The following is a 22,754-nucleotide window of genomic DNA, read 5'->3' as shown; positions in this document are numbered from 1 at the left end:
ATAACAAAACACTCTCAGAATCAACCAGTTGGGAGGATGATGAAAAAGTTTGAGCTGCTCCTTTAGAGAGTGAGACTTTGTGACTTTAAGAAACATTTAAAAGCAAAAAATGTTGCCAAATGTAGCAGTCTTAGCTCGGAAAACAGTAAGAGAACTGTACCCCAAAAAATCGAAAGAGGGATTGATAATTATCTTATAGGTACTTCAGATCACAGTGTATCAGACTGGATTTATGATAGTCCAGTGTTTTCAGTGGAGAGTGCCTTAGCAGAGTGAAAACGATTCTGAATTTTGAAATATCAAGAAGTTTGAAAAAGGTAATTATGTAATTGCTCAAAATATAGGTGGGATACAATAAAAAGTAGGTCCAGCATCCACACTGCAGAAACCTTATTGTTCTGTCTGAATACGTTGCAACACAGATGTTGGATATGCTTTTATTGTATTTGGCCCTTCAAAAGAGAAAATGCCCCTTATGAAATTCCACCTCAGACTGTGGTAGAAACAATATATCCATTACACAGTGGGACACTGTGCTATGATCTGATTTTATATAGAGCTGTTTTGAAGTGCTGTTACTATACATCATTTTTAAAGCTTTGTGCTCTGGGTGTTTAATAGTGAACATATGCTCTCTCTTAAAGAATTCGGAACTCCCCGATCCTGCAAGTTCATATGTGTGGGTGAAGCCCTGATAATGGCATAGGTCTTTCTATGTATTTGTGATTTTATTTTTTAAATTTCAGGGTCCTAAAAGTGTCACATGATTACCCTTATCATTCAAATCTGTTCTTGTTTTATACGGCATACTTCTGATATGGAATTTAGTTGATGGATTCCTGTATTTGTTTGAATTGAAAGTAAGATTTAAATTTTTATATTGTACATTAAAATACCATAAATTGGCCTGTTTTGTATAGAAAAGCAATGAGTGATAGTTACTTCCCACATTAATCCTTTTGAAAAGGAAAAAAAAAAGCCAGCATTAAAAATAAACTTTTTTAGACTTGTTGTTACTTTGAAAGCAAGTGGCCAGAACACTGAGAGGCTTTGTAAGTTTCAGCTTGAAGCCAAAGAATAGTTACTCTGGAAAGGCTCATCCACTGTCAACATGTAGCATGTGAGTGAGGACTTGATTTGAGGAAAGGAATTCCAAACTGACATTTTGGATTGGTGGGTGTGCACTGCCATTTTCTCATACTGATTATAAAACGTTGCAAAGATTCAGAAAACTGCAGGATATGTCACTTGGCCACCAAAAAGTATGTGCCTTTTTTGCATTATGTCCCTGGTTGTTGCTATTAAATACACACCATACTGAACTACTTTGTATAATTTTGCTTACTGTTTTTCAGAAGCTAACAACAAGGATATCATCAGGAGGCCAGAGAAACTTTAACGTTGCAAGTAGTGATGCTGCCACTATGGGAAATGTTTCTTTACCTGCTTCTTTCACTTGGCTTCCACTTTTATTCCTTCTATGAAGTGTACAAAGTCTCCAGAGGTAAGTCTGTAAGGCTGCCCTGTTCGTTTTTTTGTATTGCTTCTTGCCTTTGAGGTTCATGCAAGTCAATTATTGGCTGGCTTTATTATTTAATGCATTAGTTTATTTTCCAGACAGGCTCTAGCAGCGTTTCTCTCTGAGACTTTTGAACTGAAGGTACCTATATCCTCTCTCTAACTGAGAACCAACAGTATATAAAAAAAATAGCAGGAGGGGCAAGCTCTGCAAGGAGTCTTTTGTCAAACTTATTCAGAGCTGGTGTTTATGGTGTTTGGAGGACAGTAGGAAAGGGGTATCTTGACATTTGCATTTAAATGATATATTGCCTTTAATAGATCAAATTATAAATATGCTATGTATAGGAATAAATACATGTTTTTTCTTTATAGTTTTGTAGTGTATTTCGTCTGAGAAATAAGGCCCTGATCTTCTGCATACTTACACAGGTGTTTAAGCCTGTGAGTAGTCTCATTAAAATCAGAGGGTCTATAGATGTGCTTAAAGCTTAGCACATGCACAAGTGTTTGCAAGATCAGGACCCTTATTAAAATTGTGAGAGACAGGAATGGTCTGGGTGCAGGACTAGAATCCAGGAGCTTTTGAGTTCTACTCTCTGACACTTTATTCCTGTGGCTTTGGGCAAGTCACTCAGTCCTCAGTTTTGTAAACACTTATGCTCATTGGACCTGGTCGGAAGCTTGTTGAGTTCATGTGAGTAAATGCTTCCTAGTGGGAGTTGCCCAGTCTAATTCAAAAGTTTCAGAATTAGTGAGGAAAGGGGATTATATTTTTCTCTCATAAAATGTCCTGCTTTTAATCACTCAAATTAACAGTGTTCTTCTGTCAGTATTTCATACCTGAGGGGAAAACTGTTCCGTGCCTGGGAAGGAGTACATAATTGACAGCTAACCCATATAGATCTGTGAGTTATGCATACCAAAAGGAATTGCTATAACAGCTTCTGTGCTGGAGTTGAGAGGCATCAATCATTTAACACTGGACACATGCCGCAAACGTTGTTGTATATAATAGTCTGAAACAATTTTTGTGAAGGACTTTTTAATGATCCTTTTTTTCCTACAATACAATAGATACTGCAGCTGCAGAACTTTCTCCCTCTCAAAATGACAGAATCGAATATTTCAGGAAAGCTTCTATTTCTCCTGCAGCTTCATTGTCATCTCCCTCCTTATATCTTTACTAACCATTAGCCTGAAATACTGCACAGTGTATTGTAAAATCAATGCCAATGTCTTTCACACATGCCTGTCTGGACCCTAGTCCAGGAAGACATTTAAGAATGTGCTTAACTTTGCACATTGTGAGTCGTTCCATTGGAATAAGAACAGGAGTACTTATGGCACCTTAGAGACTAACAAATTTATTTGAGCATAAGCTTTCGTGGGCTACAGCCCACTTCATCGGATGCATAGAATGGAACATATATTGAGGAGATATATATACATATACAGAGAGCAAGAAAAGGTGGGAGTTGTCTTACCAACTCTGAGAGGCCAATTAATTAAGAGAAAAAAACAAGTTGGATTCTCAGAGTTGGTAAGACAACTCCCACCTTTTCTTGCTCTCTGTATATGTATATATATCTCCTCAATATATGTTCCATTCTATGCATCCATAGAAGTGGGCTGTAGCCCACGAAAGCTTATGCCCAAATAAATTTGTTAGTCTCTAAGGTACCACAAGTACTCCTGTTCTTTTTGCAGATACATACTAACACGGCTGCTACTCTGAAACTGTCCATTGGAATAGTTCAACTGAAGTCAGTGGGATTACTCAGTGTGTAAAATTGACCACGTGCTTAAGTCTTTGCATGATCATGGTCTTTGCAGATTGAGGCCTTCTGTCTATAATTAATTCTTCATTCACTGTTGTTCCTGACAACTCAACTATCCATATTTCCCATTGTGATTGGGATATACAAATCACATTCTGAGCAACTCAAGGCTAACGAGCTAGTGGGGGCTCAGTCAGCTTCACCCTGCCGTAACGCTGAGAGATAAGAGAGGCGCCTAAAAGGCGAGAACATAGTATAGTTGGTGGCAAACCAGGGAGGAGAGAGAGCTCCAGTCCTCAGTTCCAGGAAAGACTGGTGGAAGGCAAAAGCTCCTCAGATGACCTCTGACCTATATCCCCTCCCTAAAGAAGGGAGAGCCTGATGCTGATACACTTTTAATGGGACTATTCTCTTATATTAGCCTGAGTGCACAGCTGGGGCCACAGTTTATCATAAACCCTGTGAAAGAACAGAACCTTACCACACCCATAGGACAGTTTGCTTGTGTTCATTTCTTGTGGAACATTTCCTACACCGGATGACTGAGAACTAGCAGCAGGAAAAGGCAGCCCAGCAGCAGCAGCTCCTGCAGCAGCAAAGGCTAGTCCAACAAATGATGGCCTTAAAAGGACCTCAGGGGCCCGCTGAGGTTTCACCTCTAGGATCCATATGCCCAGCCCTCCTGGCTGTGGCCATGCCAGTGAATGTCACAAAAATAGGCCCCTAGGATGACTTGGAGGCTTTCCGTGTGACATTCAAGTGCATGGTAATGGCAGGCAGCCCAGTGGCCACCTCAGCAGTGGGCCGTCAAGTTAATGCCTCATCTGATCCAGGCCTGCACGGCTGCCTACTGAGGGCTGGATGCAGCAACAATGCAAGAATATGCCTTGGTGAAAGTGACTGCATTGAACTACCTTGACATCATGGAGGAGACCTACTCATGCTGTACCATGAATAGAAATACCTCCATGGAGCCTGGTCCTATGTAGTGACTGAGAAGTTGTAGGACCTGTGTTGGTGATGGTTGAAGCTGAAAACTTGGACTAGAGTCCAGGTTGCTGAGCTTGTGTTTGTAGAGCAGTTCTCCCACATACTGCTGGCTGGAGTAGGGACTGGGTGTTCAAACTCTGGTCTGAAACACTAGCTGCTGCAGTCCAGCGTATGGATAGGGTTACCAAATAGCAACTGTGAAAAAACGGGATGGGGGTGAGGGTAGTAGGCGCCTATATAAGAAAAAGTCCCAAGAAACTGGACTGTCCCTTTAAAAACAGGACATCAGGTCACCCTACTTATGGAGAGCTATCTGGTCACTGCAGTAGCTTCAGGGACATCGCTTAAGAAGCTGCCAGAGGCAAAAGAGGTCCTTAGAGTTGAAAAAGAACCCAGCTGCGAGGAATGATGGATGGAGGTCTCAATTCTGGGCGTAGAGGCACCAGTCTTTAAGGGCTCTAGCAATCTGTGGGGCCCTTTTCTCGTCTCCATTAGGAAACTCAGTTGCTCTAGGCCCAAGCCTGGATGAGGAACCCTGGGGCCCCAGTCATCTCCTCGCCACTAAAACCAGGAGGCAAGAGGAGGGGAGCTGTATAAGCAGGGACTCCCTCTTGCATAAGGCCCAAGGCTGGAGCCCACCTGGCAAGCATTGGGCATTGGTTTTCACATGGGTGCCCAAGACACCTGTATCACAAATGCCCCATATGGACTATAGTTGTAGACATGTGTGTAGGGCTTTGGAGCGGAGCCCAGAGCTGGAGCGTGGAGCAGCTCCGGAGCAGTGGAGGTGCAGGTTTTTGCCTGGAGCTGGAGCGGAGCCAGAGCACAGCTCCAAAGCCTTGCATGTGTGTATGGAAGAAAGCTGAGCCTGTAATTTGACTCTGGCTAAACTGACTGTCCATGCCTAGATAAATAGGACAGAGCTCTGGGATATCGGCCTGGCTGATTCCAGGTGTAGTTGACTCTGGTTCAGAACCACCTGTTTCCAGATCCAGTGGCCCTTTCTTAGTGTGTTCACAGGGTGTCAAACCCTATCCTAGTATGTGTGTGCAACTGACTGTAGAGGGGGCTGGCCTTGATGCTGACCTACCCCATTATCTTGGGATGGGATTGGGAATATTTTTCAGAGATTCCGGGTGGATTTAGGACAACCCCGAGTTCTTGGAGGTGCTAATTTAGGAGACCCTGAGAGATGGTGGACTCAGACTCCTGGCAGGTTTAGGGGAGGAGTTGGACCTTGGAGGGTGGGTCTGGCCAATGGGAAGCTCCCCGTAAATTCTGCCTAATAATGAAATGATGCTGGAGCCCTTACCGGAAGGGAATATCTTCTCTAGAGGGTCCGACTTTGTCAGAGATCAGACAGAAGATGAAACCCTGAGCTAGGGCTGTGACCAGTTGTTGATAGTCAATGGGGAGGTGATAGACCTGCATTGAGCAAGGCAGTACTCCTGATGTGAGCTCTGGGCTGAGCAATTGTACCATCACGAGAGAGACTGACAGACCAGTGATATTCAATCACAACTCTTTGTTCCCTGGTCTCATTGGCATGAGGTCATGTGAGAAGATCCCAGCTGGGATTGTGGGCTGCTTCTACTGGCCCAGAGTTCACCAAGAGGTCATAGATTTCTGAAGTTTCTGTCCTGAGTGCCAGATTGTTGGCCTTGAAGGGGTGACCAAAACTCTGGTAGTTGCACCCCCTTTTAATTGCCATTCAGGAGGTACCCCAGTCATCTACTGGATCTTCCCTCTTTGTGCTTTTGCACAGAAGACAACCAGGGGCTATCCTGGACCTTGTACAAGAGATGTGGGAGGAACAGACTGCAAAAACAGAGAATATTGTACACTGCATCCCAAAGCTCCAGGAGAGGCTCAAAATCCTGGGGGCCTTAGCCAAAGAAAATCTCCTTCATGCTCAACAGGCCCAGGAGTGAGGTTATAACAAAGGAACATATAAGCATATATTTAACCTAGGGACTGGTTCTCCTCTCCAAGTTACTGGCCAAGTATCAAGGACATCCAAAGTAAGTCTGGTGGGGCCAGTTCAGAGATGAGAAGGACAAGGCAGGTCTAGCATGTTAACCTCCTGAAACCCTGGGAGGCCTGTGAAGGCTTGTTCTTAGTCCCTTGCCACTGGAACCAGAATTGGGACTCCAAGCATTCACCTCTCATGATCCTGACCCTGTGCAAATATGAGAGAACCTCCTCTTGAAGCAGAGGGTCCAAGTATGACAGTTGGTGAACACCTTCTCCATGATATTTTCATTCCGGCTGGGATGAACCCATCTACTTCACTACCATGTCCAAATGGAGCCACGATATCTGGGAGAACCCTCAGTTGCTTCCCTGAAAAATGTGTGATGCAGTGAAGCTAGAACTCTGTGACATGCTGGAGTTAGGAGTCATTGAAGAGCCTCATAGCGACATACAAAGTCCCATTGGAGTGGTCCCTAAACTGGATGGTGCCATCCAGTTCTGCATAGACTTTAGAAAGGTTAATGCTGTCTCTAAATTTGACACATATCCCATGCCCTGGGTGGCTGAACTACTGGACTTGCTGGGAGAGGCCCAATATATCACAACGTTAGACCTGACAAAAGGATGCTGGCAGATGCTGCTCACATCAGAATCATGTGAGAAAACTGCTTTCATCACCTCATTTGGCTTATATCAGTTTCATTTTAGCCTCCGTGGAGCAACAGCATTGTTCCAATGACTCATGGACCAAGTTTGCAGACCACATGGCTCATACGGGGCAGCCTATCTTGATGATGTCATCTGTAACTGGGGCTGGGAGGCCCATCTAGAACAGATCAGTGCCGTTCTCTGTTTCCTGCAGGAAGCTGGGCTGACCATGAACCTGATAAAATGTAGCATTGGAAAGGAGCAGGAGACCACCAACCTGGAATATTCTTTGGAGAAGGGCCAGGTATAGTTCCCAGTGGACAAGATCCAGGCCATAAAAGTCTACTAATTCCCAACAACCAAAAAACAGGTTTGGAAGTTTTTGGGGCTCATGGGTTACTACTGCCAGGCTTCTGCCATGGATCTCTATGATAGCAGTCCCTGTCATAGACTTAATTAAGGACATATGAGGCAGAAGCCAGCGAAAAGGCTTTTCAGACATTGAAAGACCATCTGTGTGAAGAGCCTGTTCTGTATAGCCCAGATTTTTTGGCAGATGGACACTCTGAAGGTGGCCCTGGGGGCAGTAAAATCAGAGGAGGTAGACTGGGAAAAGACCCTGAGCTATATATTAAGCCTCAAGCTTTTTCTCTGAAGCCAGCATACCCAGAGATAGAAAACAAAGGACTGGTGGTGAAATGGACTGTGGTTTCTCGCTGATATTACCTGCTTGGAAATCCATTCATGCTTTACTCCTGAGGGAATTCTGCACCAAAAAATTAAAAATTCTGCAAAATTTTGCATATTTTATTTGTCAAAATAACACAATATAATCACTCCAGTTTCAATTATTTTGGTAATTTATTTCAAAATACCTGTCGACAAGTATATAAAAAATACAGACAACAATAAAAATTCTTTCCCACAGTAGAGCTTTAAAGAAACCCCTACAACAACCCAGTTCCAGCTGGGGGGTGCTGAAGAGGGCTGGGTGGGGCTCCCAGAACCCAGACATCTGCACTCCCATTCCCCTCAGAGCCCAGCTGCAGAACACACTCCACTCCCCACAGAGCCCAGCAACAGGGCAGCCCGCAGCCCAGACACCCACACACCTCTCCCCCTAGAGCCCAGCTGCAGGCTGGATCAAAGAGTGTGCTGCCTCCAGCCCCACCAGGCTGGGTGCTCTGCTCATTGTGAGCTGGGCTCTGCAGAGTCCAGGGGCCCCTAGTGGCAGCCAGAAATTCTGCGGTGGAAACAGCATTCTGCAAAATTCTGCACTGCGCAGTGACGTAGAATTCCCCCAAGAGTAATGCTTTTCTGAGGTAGCTGAACATTGTGAAACACATGAACCCTTGGCTTATGCATTGATACTTCTCTCTCCAGCCGTACACCTTCCTGTTGTAACACAGGGTGGAAAGGCTGATCAGAATACTGATTTCCCCCCACCCCCCAAGGAATTGGGAGAAGCTAGCCCTGGTTCCCCAAATGCCATCTTGAGTGAGAGAGTGTGTACAGACCCCACATTGGGCAACATGGTCCATACTAGCTCATTTACTCCAAGTCAGCTCCACCCCTCTACACCTCTGAGAGATGCCAGAGTTGGAGGGAGGCACTTAGAAGGGGAAAGCAGAGCACCGTTTGGTGGCAGACTAGAGAGGAGAGTGGACCTCCAGTCCCCAACTCCTGGATCAGAGCTGGCTGAAAGCAAGAGCTCCTTGGACAAGCAATGGCTCCTCCCTGAAGTTAGGGAGGGCCCATGCTGATCCACTTTTGATGGGACTATTCTTCTATATTTGCCTGTGAGCCCAATAGGGAGCCTCAGTTTCTCGGAAGCCCTCTGAAGGAAGACAGTCTTACCACACCCATAGGACAGTTCACTTGTGTTCACTTTTTGTGGTTATTGACATCTCCAGAAGGGGCAGACTGTGCGGCTCTCAGCCACAGAGCTTCTTGTGACTGGACTGTGGTGGCAGATGCCACAGACTGAGTCCCAGGGAGCTCCATGAGAAAGGACCATGGTGACACCCATCTTATGCAGCTGTTTATTTACCTAATAACATTGAAAGTGCACCAAGTTCACTCTTCATTCAACACCACCTTTGCTAGTTTTAGAAATCTGTGTCTTTGTGGGCATTTAGGAAGAAATGAGTCCTCTCTATCTGATGACTATTCTATAAGAGACTTTGCTGCAAATAATATATATGGTACTTCTAATAAATGACGTATAACAAGATGAAAAAAGAGATTATGGCCACTTTTTAATTACAAAAACAGGAGAGTTATTAGAAGATTAAATGAGTATTATATGTAATAATGCAGAGGTAGGCAACCTATGGCACGTGTGCCTAAGACAGCACGCAAGCTACTTTTCAGTGGCACTCACGCTGCCCAGGTCCTGGCCGCTGTTCCAGAGGGCTCTGCATTTTAATTTAATTTTAAATGAAGCTTCTTAAACATTTTAAAAGCCTTATTTACTTTACATACAGCAATAGTTTAGTTATATATTACAGACTTACAGAAAGAGACCTTCTAAAAACGTTAAAATGTATTACTAGCACGCAAAACCTTAAATTAGAGTGAATAAATGAAGACTCAGCACACCACTTCTAAAAGATTGCCGACCCGTTATAATGTGTTTCCTCTGCAAATAATTAAGCAGTAGAATTATATAGTGTGATACAGTACAGCTGTATGCGTCTGTTTCCATCTATTTACTCAAAGCTGTCTTGTCTAATTATGTTTTCTCTGATGTTGTCTCACTGTAGAGTGTTTTGCTGCACATTGGTTCTTTTCTTGCTGTGGTGGTTGCTCTAAAGGCTTGTCTACACTACAAAATTAAGTCAACTTTATCTAATTCAACTTCGATCCTCTGAATTAATAAAGTTGATTGTGCGTGGTCACACCATGCTCATTGTCTCGATGGAGTGCACCCTCACTAGCAGTGCCTGTGTTGATGCACAAAACAGTGCATTATGGGTAGCTGTCCCAAAGTGCAACTTGCCACAGTGTGTTTTGGGAAGTTTGTGCAATGCCTCATGGAACCAAAACATTGTCCCAGGGGAGAATGGGAACATTGCATCGGCATCCCATGGTGCACTGTGCTCAATAGCAAACAACCTAGTGGTTTTCATGCCTTAAGATTGTGGCGGATATGCCATGACCCCAGGAGCATGGAGCACGCTCAGTTGTGCACTCTTGCTGCTAGCATCTCAAACACCTTGCTCCTTCTCCTGCAGTATTTCCAGAGCTGAAGTAGAGTCTTCCATATGGAACATAGCGATGTCCTGCAAGCAGTCCTGTTGCAAGCCATTGAAAAAAACAATTCACAGTTGCTGCTGGCAGTCACAGAGCAGCTGCACTCTGTTGAGCACCATTTCTGGTCCTGTGAAACAAGCACTGACTGGTGGGACCGTGTCATTTAGCAGGTATGGGATGACGAGCAGTGGCTGCAGCACTTTCGAATGCAGAAGGCTCCCTTACAGGAACTTTGTGCAGAGCTTTCCCCTGCCCTGCAATTCAGCAACACAAAAATGAGAGCTACTCTGAGAGTGGAGAAGCGAGTGATGATCACTATTTGGAAGCTTGCAGAGCCGGACAGTTATCAGTCAGTAGAGAATCAATTTGGTGTAGATAAATCAACTGTGGGAGCTGCTGTGCTCCAGGTGTGCAGGGCCATTAATTGACTTCTGCCATGAAGGGTAGTGAGTCTGGGAAATGTGCAGACATAGTGGATGGTTTTGCCGCAATGAGGTTTCCTAATTGCAGTGGGGTGATAGATGGCACGCACATCCCAGTCTTGGCACCAGACCATCTTGCCAGAGGTTACATAAACCAAAAGGGATACTTTTCAGTGGTATTGCAAGCACTGGTGGATCACGGAGCATTTCATCGATATCAATGTAGGATGGTTGGGAAAGGTTCATGACGCGTGCATCTTTAGGAGTTTGGGTCTGTTCAAAAAGCTGAAATCCGGGACTTTCTTTCCTGACTACAAAATGACATTGATGATATTGAGATGCCTGTAGTTATCCTGGGGGGACCAAGCCTACCCCGTGCTCCCATGGCTCCTGAAGCCATACACCAGCTGTCTGGACAGCAATAAGGAATGGTTCAACCATAGGCTCAGCAAGTGAGAAATGGTGGTTGAATGTGCCCTTGGTCATTTGAAAGGGCGCTGGAGAAGTTTACTAACAAGGTTGGACCTTAGTGAAGAGAACATCCCCACGATTATAGCTGCCTGCTGTGTGCGCCGTAATATCTGTGGAAAAAAAGGGGGGGATTTTCTGCAGGGGTGGGCAGTTGAGACAGATCGCATGACAGCCATTTTTGAGCAGCCAGACACCAGGGCAATAAGAAGAGCACACCAAGGGGTGCTGTGTATCCGTGAGGCTTTGAAAAGCCATTTCAATAATGAGTCACGGTAATGTGAGCTGCTTGTCTGCATTGTGCTTTCCCAAACCTTTACCTGCCTTGTATCACTCTCCCTGTAAAGCCAATTCCCGACCCAAGCTCACTGCTTCTACTTATAAAGAACATTTATTTCTTGAATCCATTTACTCATTTAACAAACATAAGTAAAGAGGGAGAACAGAAAAAAATTAAGGTAACCTTGGGGGAAAGGGGTTGTAAAGTTGGAACAGGAGAAACAGATGCATCTGACGAAGTGGGTATTCACCCACGAAAGCTCATGCTCCAAAACGTCTGTTAGTCTATAAGGTGCCACAGGACTCTTTGCTGCTTTTACAGATCCAGACTAACATGGCGGCTACTCTGATATTTTCAGCTGTGTAACATAACACTGCATTCCAGACCATCAAAGGTCTGTGAATGGGCGCCTTTTGTTCCTTGTAGCCTCCACCTGTGTAAGTGAAAAGGATAATGGACTGTTCACCCACGCCTCATGGAACACTTGGCGGAGGGTGATTCTGTGTCAGGCGATGCTCACTGGCTGTCCACGAGGGTCTGGAGAGAGACTCTACCCTCCTGTTTGTGTTCCTGCAGTTCAACCAGATGCCTCAACATATCTGCTTGGTCCCTTATAATCCGAAGCATCTCATCCTGCACCGCACGCTCTTGCTTATTGGCAGCTTTCCTGCTCTTCATGTCCATGTCTAACTTCTCGGATACTGAAATCCTCCATACTCTCAGTTCTCTGTCAGCTGTCCCAGAGACATTCATTATTTCGGTGAACATGTCCTCTTGTGTTCTCTTTCTCCTCCTCCTAATCAGTGAAAGTCTGCTTTCAGGTGTTGATGACATGCTGAAGCTGTCAGTCATAGGGAAAAAATAAAGGAGCCATTGTACATGACTAAAATGTTTCCATAGCAAGGCCGTTTTCATAAAAAACAAACAAACAAAATAACCCCACAAAACAAACCCCCAAAACTTATTACTCTACGTGCAAGCCATAACATAATCAGAATAACCATTTGCTGTGCCATTTTGCTGCTCCAGCCATGGTGAGTAGGGCCCCCCAGGTCATGGGTGACCGCACTTTTGATGAAGTCTCTTGCAGGTGCATGTTGGGAGTAGAGGTAGTTAGTCGAACAATGGCCCTTCCCCATAGCACCACGGGAAGCTGTTTATGAATGGGGCTGGGGGGGAGGGAGGGGACGTTTTCACTCCCAAATTGCAGAATCTCTCATGTGGGGCCCCAGTCCCCTATCAGCCACTTTAAACTACTTGCCGACCCATGCCAAGCACATTAAAGGCACATTAGTGGCCACTTGGTTTGGCGATCTGGGATATGGGGGGCTGGGTGGGTCTACATACCGTTTTTTATTTTTTTTCTTGTAAGAGCACTTTTAATGAAAACATCCCCTGTTTTCCCTAGGCGACCCTGTGTGATATCAATCTCCTGAGGGTAACAGGCAGAAAGAAAGGAGATGCTGCAAATGTCTGGGTATAGACCTGGTCCTTATGCTGTTATGCTGTGTACCACGATGATGCCAGCAGAATTAATTCAGCAGTTGCATGGGAAAGTGTCCTACCATGGTGGAAGAAATAAGACTGCCCTGCCCAGAAACCTTCTGCAAAGGATTGCAGAGTACCTCCATGAAAGTTTCCTGGAGATATACATGGAAGATTCCTGGGCTATCCCAGTCCACATAAACAGTCTTTTCCAGGGGCCACCTGCGTGTAGCTGGAGTGGCCTCTTGTAAGCAGAGAACCACAGCACCTCGCTTTTTCTTCAGAGTAAACATGCAATACCACCGAACGCGTGTGCCCTCTAAAGTTTAACTGGACTTTGATTGTAACTGTACACTCACCAGAGGTACCTTCCCCGGCATCACAGTTGGCCACTGTGATGTCCTGCGACCCAGAGGGCTCCAGAGTTAAAAATATTTCCTGACTCTTGGAGAGAATGGATCCACCACTTGACTGTCTCCCATTCTCCTCCTCTTCTTCCTCTTCCACCATATCGTCCTTGTTGTCCCTAGACTCTCACACCTGTGAAGTGTCCACATTGCTTGTGGGGGTACTGGTAGGGTCACCCCCGAGAATCGCATGCAGCTCATTGTAGAACTGGCATGTGTGGGTTTTAGCACCAGAATGACTGTTTGCCTCCTTTGTCTTCTGGTACACTTGGCAAAGTTCTTGTATTTTCACATGGCAGTGCTGTGTGTCCCTCGTGTAGCCCTTCTCCCCCATTCTACAAGTAATCTTTGCATAGATATCAGCGTTTCTTCTGCTGAATTGGAGCTCTGCCTGCACAGACGCTTCTCCCCACACAGCGATGAGATCCACCACCTCCTGTGCAGACCATGCTGGAGCGCGTTTGGGGCACTTAGTCTCAGTGATCAGCTGTGCTCAAGCTGGCATGCTCCCAATGTTGATCAAACAGGAAATGGGAAATAAACAAATCCTGGGGCTTTAGCAGGGGAGGGGCTGTTTCCTGTGTACCAGGCTGCAGTGCAGTAGAGTTGAGAATGATCTCCAGAATGCTCACAGATGAGCGTTGTGGGACACCACCTGGAGGCCAACTAAGTAAAGTTACGCAGTGCTGCGTCTGCACTACCTCGCAGTCGATCCATGAAAATCGAATTAAGCGCTACACAGGAATGTGTCATCTGACATGCTCTACCCTTGGAATAATACTAATTCACAACCATACTCACCAACTTGCTTCTGAACAAGGAAACATTTTTCAAGACTTCCACAATGTATTCGGTTGCATGAAGAGTACCTTGAGGTTTCTTTATGAATTGCTGAAAATAACAAAATAGATTTGACAGATTGCAATATTGCCGCTATTTGTTTTTCACAGAGATTTATGTATTTAGGAAATCCCGTTATCCATTTGCTTCATCAAACCTTGATGCAGGAGGTGTGTGATTTCTTTTTGTTTGTTGGTGTGCTTGTTTTTTCCAATTTAAAAGTCAAACCATTTTACGTGAGAGCGGAATAATGCTTTAAATTCCGTTGTGTGCAGGGGAAATCACCAACGGACAGTAATGAGCAGTAGTCTCATTTTTAGTCATTTTTCTTCTCTGATCAGTTTTGAAAACCACTTCATGAAATTAGAACAAGAGGAATTTTAATATAAAAACTCCTGGAGCCCCAATCTCTGAGGTAGATAGGAGAGTAGATGGTTAATTTCCTTACTCCTGCTTCTTTATGTTAGTGAAACTAAAGAATCCTTAAGACTTAAATATCTTGGGAAGGGGAGTTTTTTTTTTCACCAGAGGACAGTAAACCCTGTAATTAATGTGTGTGCCCATGAAAGCTTTTACATGAACACTTGAGAAAGGTGTATTTATACTCTCATATTTTATGAAGGAAATTTACTTTTTAGCTATCCTTATGTTGCTTTTCTATTATGTAGAGTTGTATGTGTACTCAGAGAGAAGTGATGGGTGTAGTTTTAACATTTAGAAATAATAAATATGATTTGGCTCTTATATTTTGGGTATTTTCATGTAAATAAATTTACAGTTTAATGTTTAAAAAGGAACTCCTGGTTAGAGGAAATATCGATAGAGAAATAAATCTTGAATGCTACTGCATTTTAATTAGTCACGCATTTTATGCTAAGTAAGGCCCCCATCTTGCAGTCTTACTCCTGTGCTTAATGTTGTTCATGAGAGTAGTTCCACTGATATCAATGGGACTACTCACATGAATAAAGTGAAGCTTGTGTGTAAGAGTGTGCAGGATCTAGTTGATTATCAAGATGGTAAACTGAAGCACTTCAAAAAAACTGATTCTTCATGATATGTTCTCTGTAAAGGTTTACAAGATCATCGTTATTTGTATTGCAGTCGTATAAAAGTCTTGTGTCTTATTTTTCCCACTAGAGGGAGATATCAAACTGGCTTAAAAACACTGGAAATGAAGACCAGTATATACTTTACATTTTATAATTAGTAAAATAAACCCAACCTATATCATAACAGTTGAATTTCATTTTAGATTATAATTCCTAGCACCAAAATCTTTTGTATAGAAAAATAGTGAAAACTAGATAAGACTTAGTTGAATCCTTTGCTGTTGTGTTCAGAGTGTGCCCCATGGATGGCTTTTTTGGTCTTGGAGGTTAAAATAAAACCATGCTGTTTTCTCTACAGTTTGCTAATATTATGCTGAGTGTTTTTGTTGCCTCTTTATTAACCTCAGGTAGGCCAGGAGTTGCTTTGCGAATTGCTACAGTACCAATTAATCTTTGCTTTCTGTTTAATTATTATTCTAATTTATTTTTTGTATTATGGTAGCACCCAGAGCTCCAATCAGCATCAGCACCCAATTGTGAAACACACAGGAAGATGAGATTCCTGCTCTAAACAGCTCACAGTCTAATGCCCTTGCCCTGCAAGCTGTTCTGTGTGAGAGGACCCTTGCCCGCACACAAATCTTTATTGGCTAGAGCAGGGGTCGGCAACCTTTCAGAAGTGGTGTGTCAAGTCTTCATTTATTCACTCTAATTTAAGGTTTCGCGTGCCAGTAATACATTTTAACATTTTTAGAAGGTCTCTTTCTATAAGTCTATAATATATTACTAAACTATTGTTGTATGTAAAGTAAAAAAGGTTTTTAAAAGTTTAAGAAGCTTAATTTAAAATTAAATTAAAATGTAGAGCCCCTTGGACAGGTGGCCAGGACCCAGGCAGCGTGAGTGCTGCTGAAAATCAGCTCACGTGCTGCAGATTGCCCACCCCTGTGCTAGAGGCTTTGTAAAGGCACAAGAGTTCACCCACTTGGAGCAGTTTGCAGGATCAGGGTATAAATTAAGAAAAGATGCAACAAACAATAGGGGGAAGAAGAAGAATAACAATGAGAAGATCACACAGTTACACAGGCCAGCTGTGTGCACAGTTAATTGCCAAGTAGTGGGCAATGTAACTTTTGACCATAATTGCAGTTTTGGAAGAAAAGAATCCATTCTGTCTTGGCTTCTCTAGGAGTCTGAATATGATGTAATTAAAAGGTGAAATAGAAACCACTGAAGAGCATAGGGAAGCCGTTTGAAGAGAATGCTCTCAACACTGTAGGTCTCATCAGTTAATTACATTGATTTAACACATGGAAGCTGATGTGTTTCACTGGAATGGCTAGAGTTCTAAGCCTGCCTCTTTCGCTTACTTGGTCTGTGGCTTTGCGGTTCTGTTACCTTTCTGTCTGTCTTTCCATCTGTAAATAAGGGATAATACTGACCTGTTTACCTCCCGGGGGTGTTGCAAGAACTGATTAATTAAGACCTTAATGTCTCTGCAGTGCTTTGAACATATAAAGTGCTATCTAAATACTGAGCATTATTATTGTTATAGGGAGACAAGGTTTTATGTATACCTATGGAACAGCACGTTTCCAGGGCTGCTTCTATGGAAGCTTGCTCCCATTCCATTACAACCTGTAAAAGTGTCTTCATAGGTGTTCTTTACCCAGTAGTACTGGATTAGGAGGGTCTTAGAGTTAAGAGGGAAATTTTCCTAGATAAGAAAAGACTGCATCTCCCCCCTCATGCCCCTATTTATCTTGTGTGTCACAAAGTCAGAGGCAGAAACTGTGTTCTCTTGAACTTTAGATAGATATTGAAGTTTCACAGAAAAGCTGAGGTGTGATTCATCAGGGATTTAGCCTTTCACTTCAAGCAATTTCTGAACTAGCATATTTAAACACTTGAATTTCTGAGGCAGCCTCTCACAAGCTGGAATCTGAAGTGGGCTTTGAGGACAGTTAGTTTGATTGGGATGCACTTGTGGGAATAGTTCAGCTGAACCTGCTAGATATTTCATGGGTTATATCTGCTTTTTCCAGAATATATGGCTCCCCACCTTTAAAAAAAAAACAAAATGAGTTCTCTAATGGTATTTGTGATCAATGACTGTGAATAGTTCATACTTTACATAGAGTTTAGGGATATGTGTATATGTGTATGTATATGTATTAAATCATCAATTGTGGTGATATTTAGTATAAGACAAAAAAATCCTTCCCCTGCCTTCTCTCATCTTTTTCTCCACTGGTGAGCATAGTATCACTCTGGTGCTTAGATTTTGGTCGTGGAAGTGATTGTCTGCACTGAAACGGACCATGAGCCAGCGTATTTTCATGTTTTGTTTTCTTTAGAAATAGAATAAAACATGCATTAAGGATGAAAGGCTGTGGAAGGCCTCCAACTCTGCAGAATGATGTGCTCCACTGCGTGAGGATTGAGTGACTGTGCAGTCAGTACATGGAGATTCAGCATGCAGAATGTATGGTGGAGTTGGGTTACTCTGCATGCCAGCCCTGCGTGGATCAGGAATAACATCAGTGGTCCATAGTTGTATGCATACATCTGCCAGAAATCGGGAATGTGCAAGGATCAAAGACCAGGGACTACAGTAGTGACTATTTTGTTCAGACCTAAAGATTGGGGGTGGATTCTGCCTCCTTACCCTTCTTGATTTCTTCCTGCATAAAGAACCTCTCTTTCCAGTTTCTGTGTGTTTGTTTTTCAGATAGATACAAAGAATTTCATACTGTTTAAAAACTAACACTGCAGGCCCATTAACTCTTATTTTTTTTTGGTGAGCTGTTATTAATGGGGGGTATTATTCTTGGCAGAATATGAAGAGGAACTTGAAAGAGAATTTGAATTGGAAAAAGATACTTTGTTTTGGGGACTTAAAAAGGTAAGGTCAATGAATATTACTGATCATTTTAGTTTGTAAGTTTAGTGTAAATTCATATCCCTAGCAATTCAGCTGAAGTCTTCTTCAAGTGGATTGTGACCAACTGTTATGATTACAATGTTCTGCTCCTAGATAGGACACTTGGCACAGATTACTATATTCTGTGAATTATTATGTGTTGAAAAATGTGTTCCCTCTCCTCAGTTGAGTATTATTTTAGAGGTATTTTAAAGAGTTACTCAGATTTTTATGGATCCTATTATTTGCCTCCCTCCCTCTGTAAAGCCAGGCACCTTTAATACTTTGAGTCCAAGAACACAGAACTCAGAGGGAGAGAAACTAATAAGTATAAATATCCTGTATTCTAAAATGATGTAAAGCATCTTTTCTACATGTAAAAATACATAGGAAAGTGCATCCTCCAATGTGACAGGAGGATTCGTTCCCTTCAGCTCTTCCCACAGGTTTTGCAGTGGGAGGGAAGGAAGATATTTGCCAGTCCTGGATACTGATTTAGAATCGCAAGCTCAATCAATAGTGTAAAAAAAAAAAAGGATCACTCGAGTTTTTCCATCCCTCAAGAGGAAAAATGGCTTACCAGATGCAATGTGACCTGATTTAGAAATTCGTATTATAGTTTTTCTCTTGGTTGCTGCCTTTTGTACATGTTAGCAGCAGAATGACTTAATTTCTGGTGTCAATGTTTTGCTAAAAAGCATTGGCTTCCCTATGCACCCTCAGCAGTGCTTTTCCTTCTTGCTTGTCATTTGATTGTTTAGATAATGGCTTTGCTTAGGATGTGGGACTGGAAGGAACATCAAGTTCAGTCCCTTGCGATTTCAGGCAGTCCCATCGGATAATTCTGTTCATGAGTTTATTAAATTTATGTTTGAGCATCAGAGTCACCCTATACTGGTTTTCAGTCTAGCTTGCTGGGTAATAATTTTTGCAGCATAAATGTTTAAAGAAACACTATTAATTTAAAAATCACATTTCTCTTTGAGAATTTTCTACTGCTGTTACAAGTAAAGCCAAAGATTATTTTGTCTGAGACAGAGAAAAGAAAAAAATGTGTGTTTTCCATCTTTGTTTACATTGTTCTGTCTATCTTAGGCTCTTACATGGCCTCCATAACTGTAGTATCTGAGCACCTAAGAAGCTGAAATGTATTTCTTGTCACAACACCCATGTGAGGTAGAGAATGCTGTTATTTCCATTTTACAGATGGAGCACTGAGACCAAGCTAGGCTAAGTGACTTGCCCAAAGTCACACAAGAAGTCTGTGGTGGAGCAGGGACCTGACCCCAAGTCTCTCAACTTGTTGGCTAGTACCTTAACCACTGGACCAGCCTTCCTCTCTTAGTCAGGTGGATCCTGAACCTGCAGTCTGTTCCTCATGGGCAGACCCCAGTGCCTGCATGGAGCCTTGTTGGGTTCAGCGAGGCTCTGTGCAGGCACACATAGATTTACACACACAGACTCTGTTTACAAGAGTGAGGCCTCAGACCCCAATCTTGTAAAAATGTAGACACCTGGTTTATTTTGTGTCCTATGACCAATTGCATTGAAGTCAATGGGAGCAACTCAAAAAGCAGAATGTTAAGCATGTGCATAAATCTTTGTGGAATCAGGGCCATAGTTTGTTTCCTCTGTTGTTTGTGTGGCACTTTTACACAGCAATGGGAGAGAGAATCATCTTTGACAATAGCAATATGTGGATGTAAAGCCACTGTAATAGACTGGGGTGCTTAGGTGCTGATGTAGTAATTCAAACTACTTGTAACAATATTTTTTAAATTGATTGACTAGTTGTTAGATTATTTTTTTTAACACATTTTATCATGTAACATGGTTCGTCATATAGGTACGGATGTCACTGAACATAAATTAGTCTTTTCCTTGTTAACAATATGAAGAAAGTCATGTGAAAATAATAGCTGCCTCTGTCTGTGTGATAGCCACAGGGGATGATGATAAGCCAATGAGCCATTGTGCAGTGGCATGAGGAGGCCGTCTGAATCACCAACTAGGAACAAAGTATTTTAAAAATCTAAAAACATTTCTGTTAATATTAGGGCTTCTCAGCCCCCTTTAAAAATGCAGATCCTAAAGGTTGGGCCTGACCTACTCATGGCCACACCCTCACTGCACAATGGTCCTTGTCCCCACTTCATGTTTAGTGCACTCTTCTCAGAGATCATAGAAACATAGAATATCAGGGTTGGGAGGGACCTAAGGAGGTCATCTAGTCCAACCCCTTGCTCAAAGCAGGACCAATCCCCAACGAAATCATCCCACCCAGGGCTTAGTCAAGCGGGGCCTTAAAAACCTCTAAGAAAGGCGATTCCGTCATCTCCCTCAGTAACTCATTCCAGTGCTTCACCACTCTCCTAGTGAAAAAGTTTTTCCTAATATCCAACCTAAACCTCCCCCACTGCAACTTGAGACCGTTACTCCTTGTTCTGTCATCTGCTACCACTGAGAACAGTCTAAATCCATCCTCTTTGGAACCCCCTTTCAGGTAGTTGAAAGCAGCTATCAAATCTCCCCTCATTCTTCTCTTCTGCAGACTAAACAATCTCAGTTCCCTCAGTCTCTCCTCATAAGTCATGTGCTCCAACCTTATAATAATTTTTGTTGCCCTTCACTGGACTCTTTCCAATTTTTCCACATCCTCCTTGTAGTGTGGGGCCCAAAACCGGACACCGTACTCCAGATGAGGCCTCACCAATGTTGAGTAGAGGAGAATGATCACGTCCCTCGATTTGCTGGCAATGCTCCTACTTAGGCAGCGCAAAATGTGGTTAGCCTGCTGCCTTCTTGGCAACAAGGGCACACTGTTGACTCATATCTAGTTTCTCGTCCACTGTAACCCCTGTGTCCTTTTCTGCAGATCTGCTGTCTAGCCACTCGGTCCCTAGTCTGTAGCAGTCTGCACTTGTCCTTGTTGAACCTCATCAAATTTCTTTTGGCCCAATCCTCTAATTTGTCTAGGTCCCTCTGTATCCTATCCCTACCTTCCAGCTTATCTACCACTCCTCCCAGTTTAGTGTCATCTGCAAACTTGCTGAGGATGTAATCCACGCCATCCTCTAGATCATTAATGAAGATATTGAACAAAACTGACCCCAGGACAGACCGTTGGGGCACTCCGCTTGATACTGGCTGCCATCGATAGATCGATAGAGTCAAGTTAATATTGCCTTTGGATGAAATCACTCTGTGCCAAGGGCTTATGTAGTCCATTGGCCTCATACTCACCTTCTGCATGGAGTGCTTTATTACTACTTCAGATTTAAATGACAGTAAATGCTCAGACAAAAGCTGCAGGTGTCATAACACTTAGAGTATCACAGTGCTGAGCACCGAGCATCATGAAATACTTGTACATAGGTATCAGATTAATTTAGCCAGCCCATAAATCAAAGGAACAGAAGAGTCCCTTGAACCTCCTCTTCCCCTGCCATGAGCACGCTCTCAACCTTCCCCCAGAACCTGTCAAACAAATGGTCTCTGCATTATGCCCAGAAGGTTTCAACTCCATACTGCTTTGGTCCAAATGTGGAGCAAGATCCACAGTCCTGACCAGCAACTTCTTCTCTTTAATAACAAGGTGAATCCATCTTGAGTGTTCCTGCTAACCACAGCTATGCCACTATGGCACAGGGAGAGAGGTGATCCCTCATGTGGACTGGTTCCAGGCCATTTAGAGTTCTATAGGCGATGGCCAACACCTTGAACTACACCTGGAGACCAGTCGGCAGCTAGCAGATCTCAGAGCACTGGCAGGGCCGGCTTTAGGCACCTCCGATTTGAAGGAGCTGCCGCCAAAGTCCCGCCGCTGTCTTTGGCAGCAGCTCAGTTGCTGCCGCAGAGGAAGGGTCGCTCCACCGAAATGCCACCGAAGAGAGCAGCAATGATTGAACTGCCGCCGCCTACAGTGCCGGGACTTTGGTGGCAGCTCAATCGACTGCCAGTGCCTTCGGTGGCATTTCGGCGGAGGGACCTTCCTCCACAGCAGCAATTGAGCTGCCACCGAAGACAGTGGTGGGACTTGGGCGGCAGCTCTTTCGGGACGTTGCGGGGCCCTCTTAGGGGCATGCGGCCTGATTCCGGGGAATCGGCTGAATCGCCCTAAAGCCAGCCCTAACCACTGGTGTCGTGCTCCCAGCCAGATGCCCTGCTTAACAAATGAGCTGCCATTTTCAGCACCAGCTTCAGTTTCTGCATTGTTTTAAGGGGTCACCTGATGCAAAGTGCATTGTAGTACTCTTTTCTGAATTAGGAGTTCCTGTATATTATGAAATTAGTCCTTCAAGAATGGCCTGTGCTTTGTGGCAGTGCCAGCTTTTGCTGTCTTCTCCATGCTCTGCTCTTGTTGGAAACTGCCAACACAATCTGTCACAGCAGGGATTCTTCCTCTGATTCATGCTGTTTCATCAGCATAAGACGGTTGTTCCTGCAGAAGAAGTTATATGTGATTGTAGCCTGATCTATAGGTTATGTATGTATTATACTGATTACTTAATATTCCAGTGTGTTTAGAATCCTCCATGCTGTGGGCATGGGAGAGGGTTCAGGATTTGGCTTTTAGGAACAGAAAGATGTAGGCCTTGTCTACATGACATGGGCTTTGATGGTAAAGCTATACTGATAAAGTTATACCAGCAGAGCCCCCTAGTGTAGATGCAGTTTATGTTGGCAGAAGTTGTTTTTCTGTACAGTAATT

The 22,754-nt window shown here is 43.6% G+C and overlaps 1 protein-coding gene across 7 annotated transcripts in view; it reads left to right on the top strand.

The window, feature by feature from the left end:
* The window catches only part of HHAT (hedgehog acyltransferase), a 390,792-nt gene that overhangs the window by 3,576 nt on the left and 364,462 nt on the right, over positions 1-22,754 (top strand). For all 7 annotated transcript variants that reach the window (XM_030557592.1, XM_030557591.1, XM_030557593.1 and 4 more), the window contains exons 2-3: positions 1,356-1,504; positions 17,958-18,025. In XM_030557592.1, the coding sequence (XP_030413452.1) occupies positions 1,414-1,504; positions 17,958-18,025 (159 nt within the window). In that variant the 5' untranslated portion in view covers positions 1,356-1,413. The remainder of the gene's footprint in view (positions 1-1,355; positions 1,505-17,957; positions 18,026-22,754) is intronic.

Source organism: Gopherus evgoodei, chromosome 3 (genome assembly GCF_007399415.2).
Source record: "Gopherus evgoodei ecotype Sinaloan lineage chromosome 3, rGopEvg1_v1.p, whole genome shotgun sequence".
NCBI lineage: Eukaryota > Metazoa > Chordata > Testudines > Testudinidae > Gopherus > Gopherus evgoodei.
Note: the sequence above shows the minus strand (reverse complement) of the source record. Positions and strands in the feature narration are given on the sequence as shown.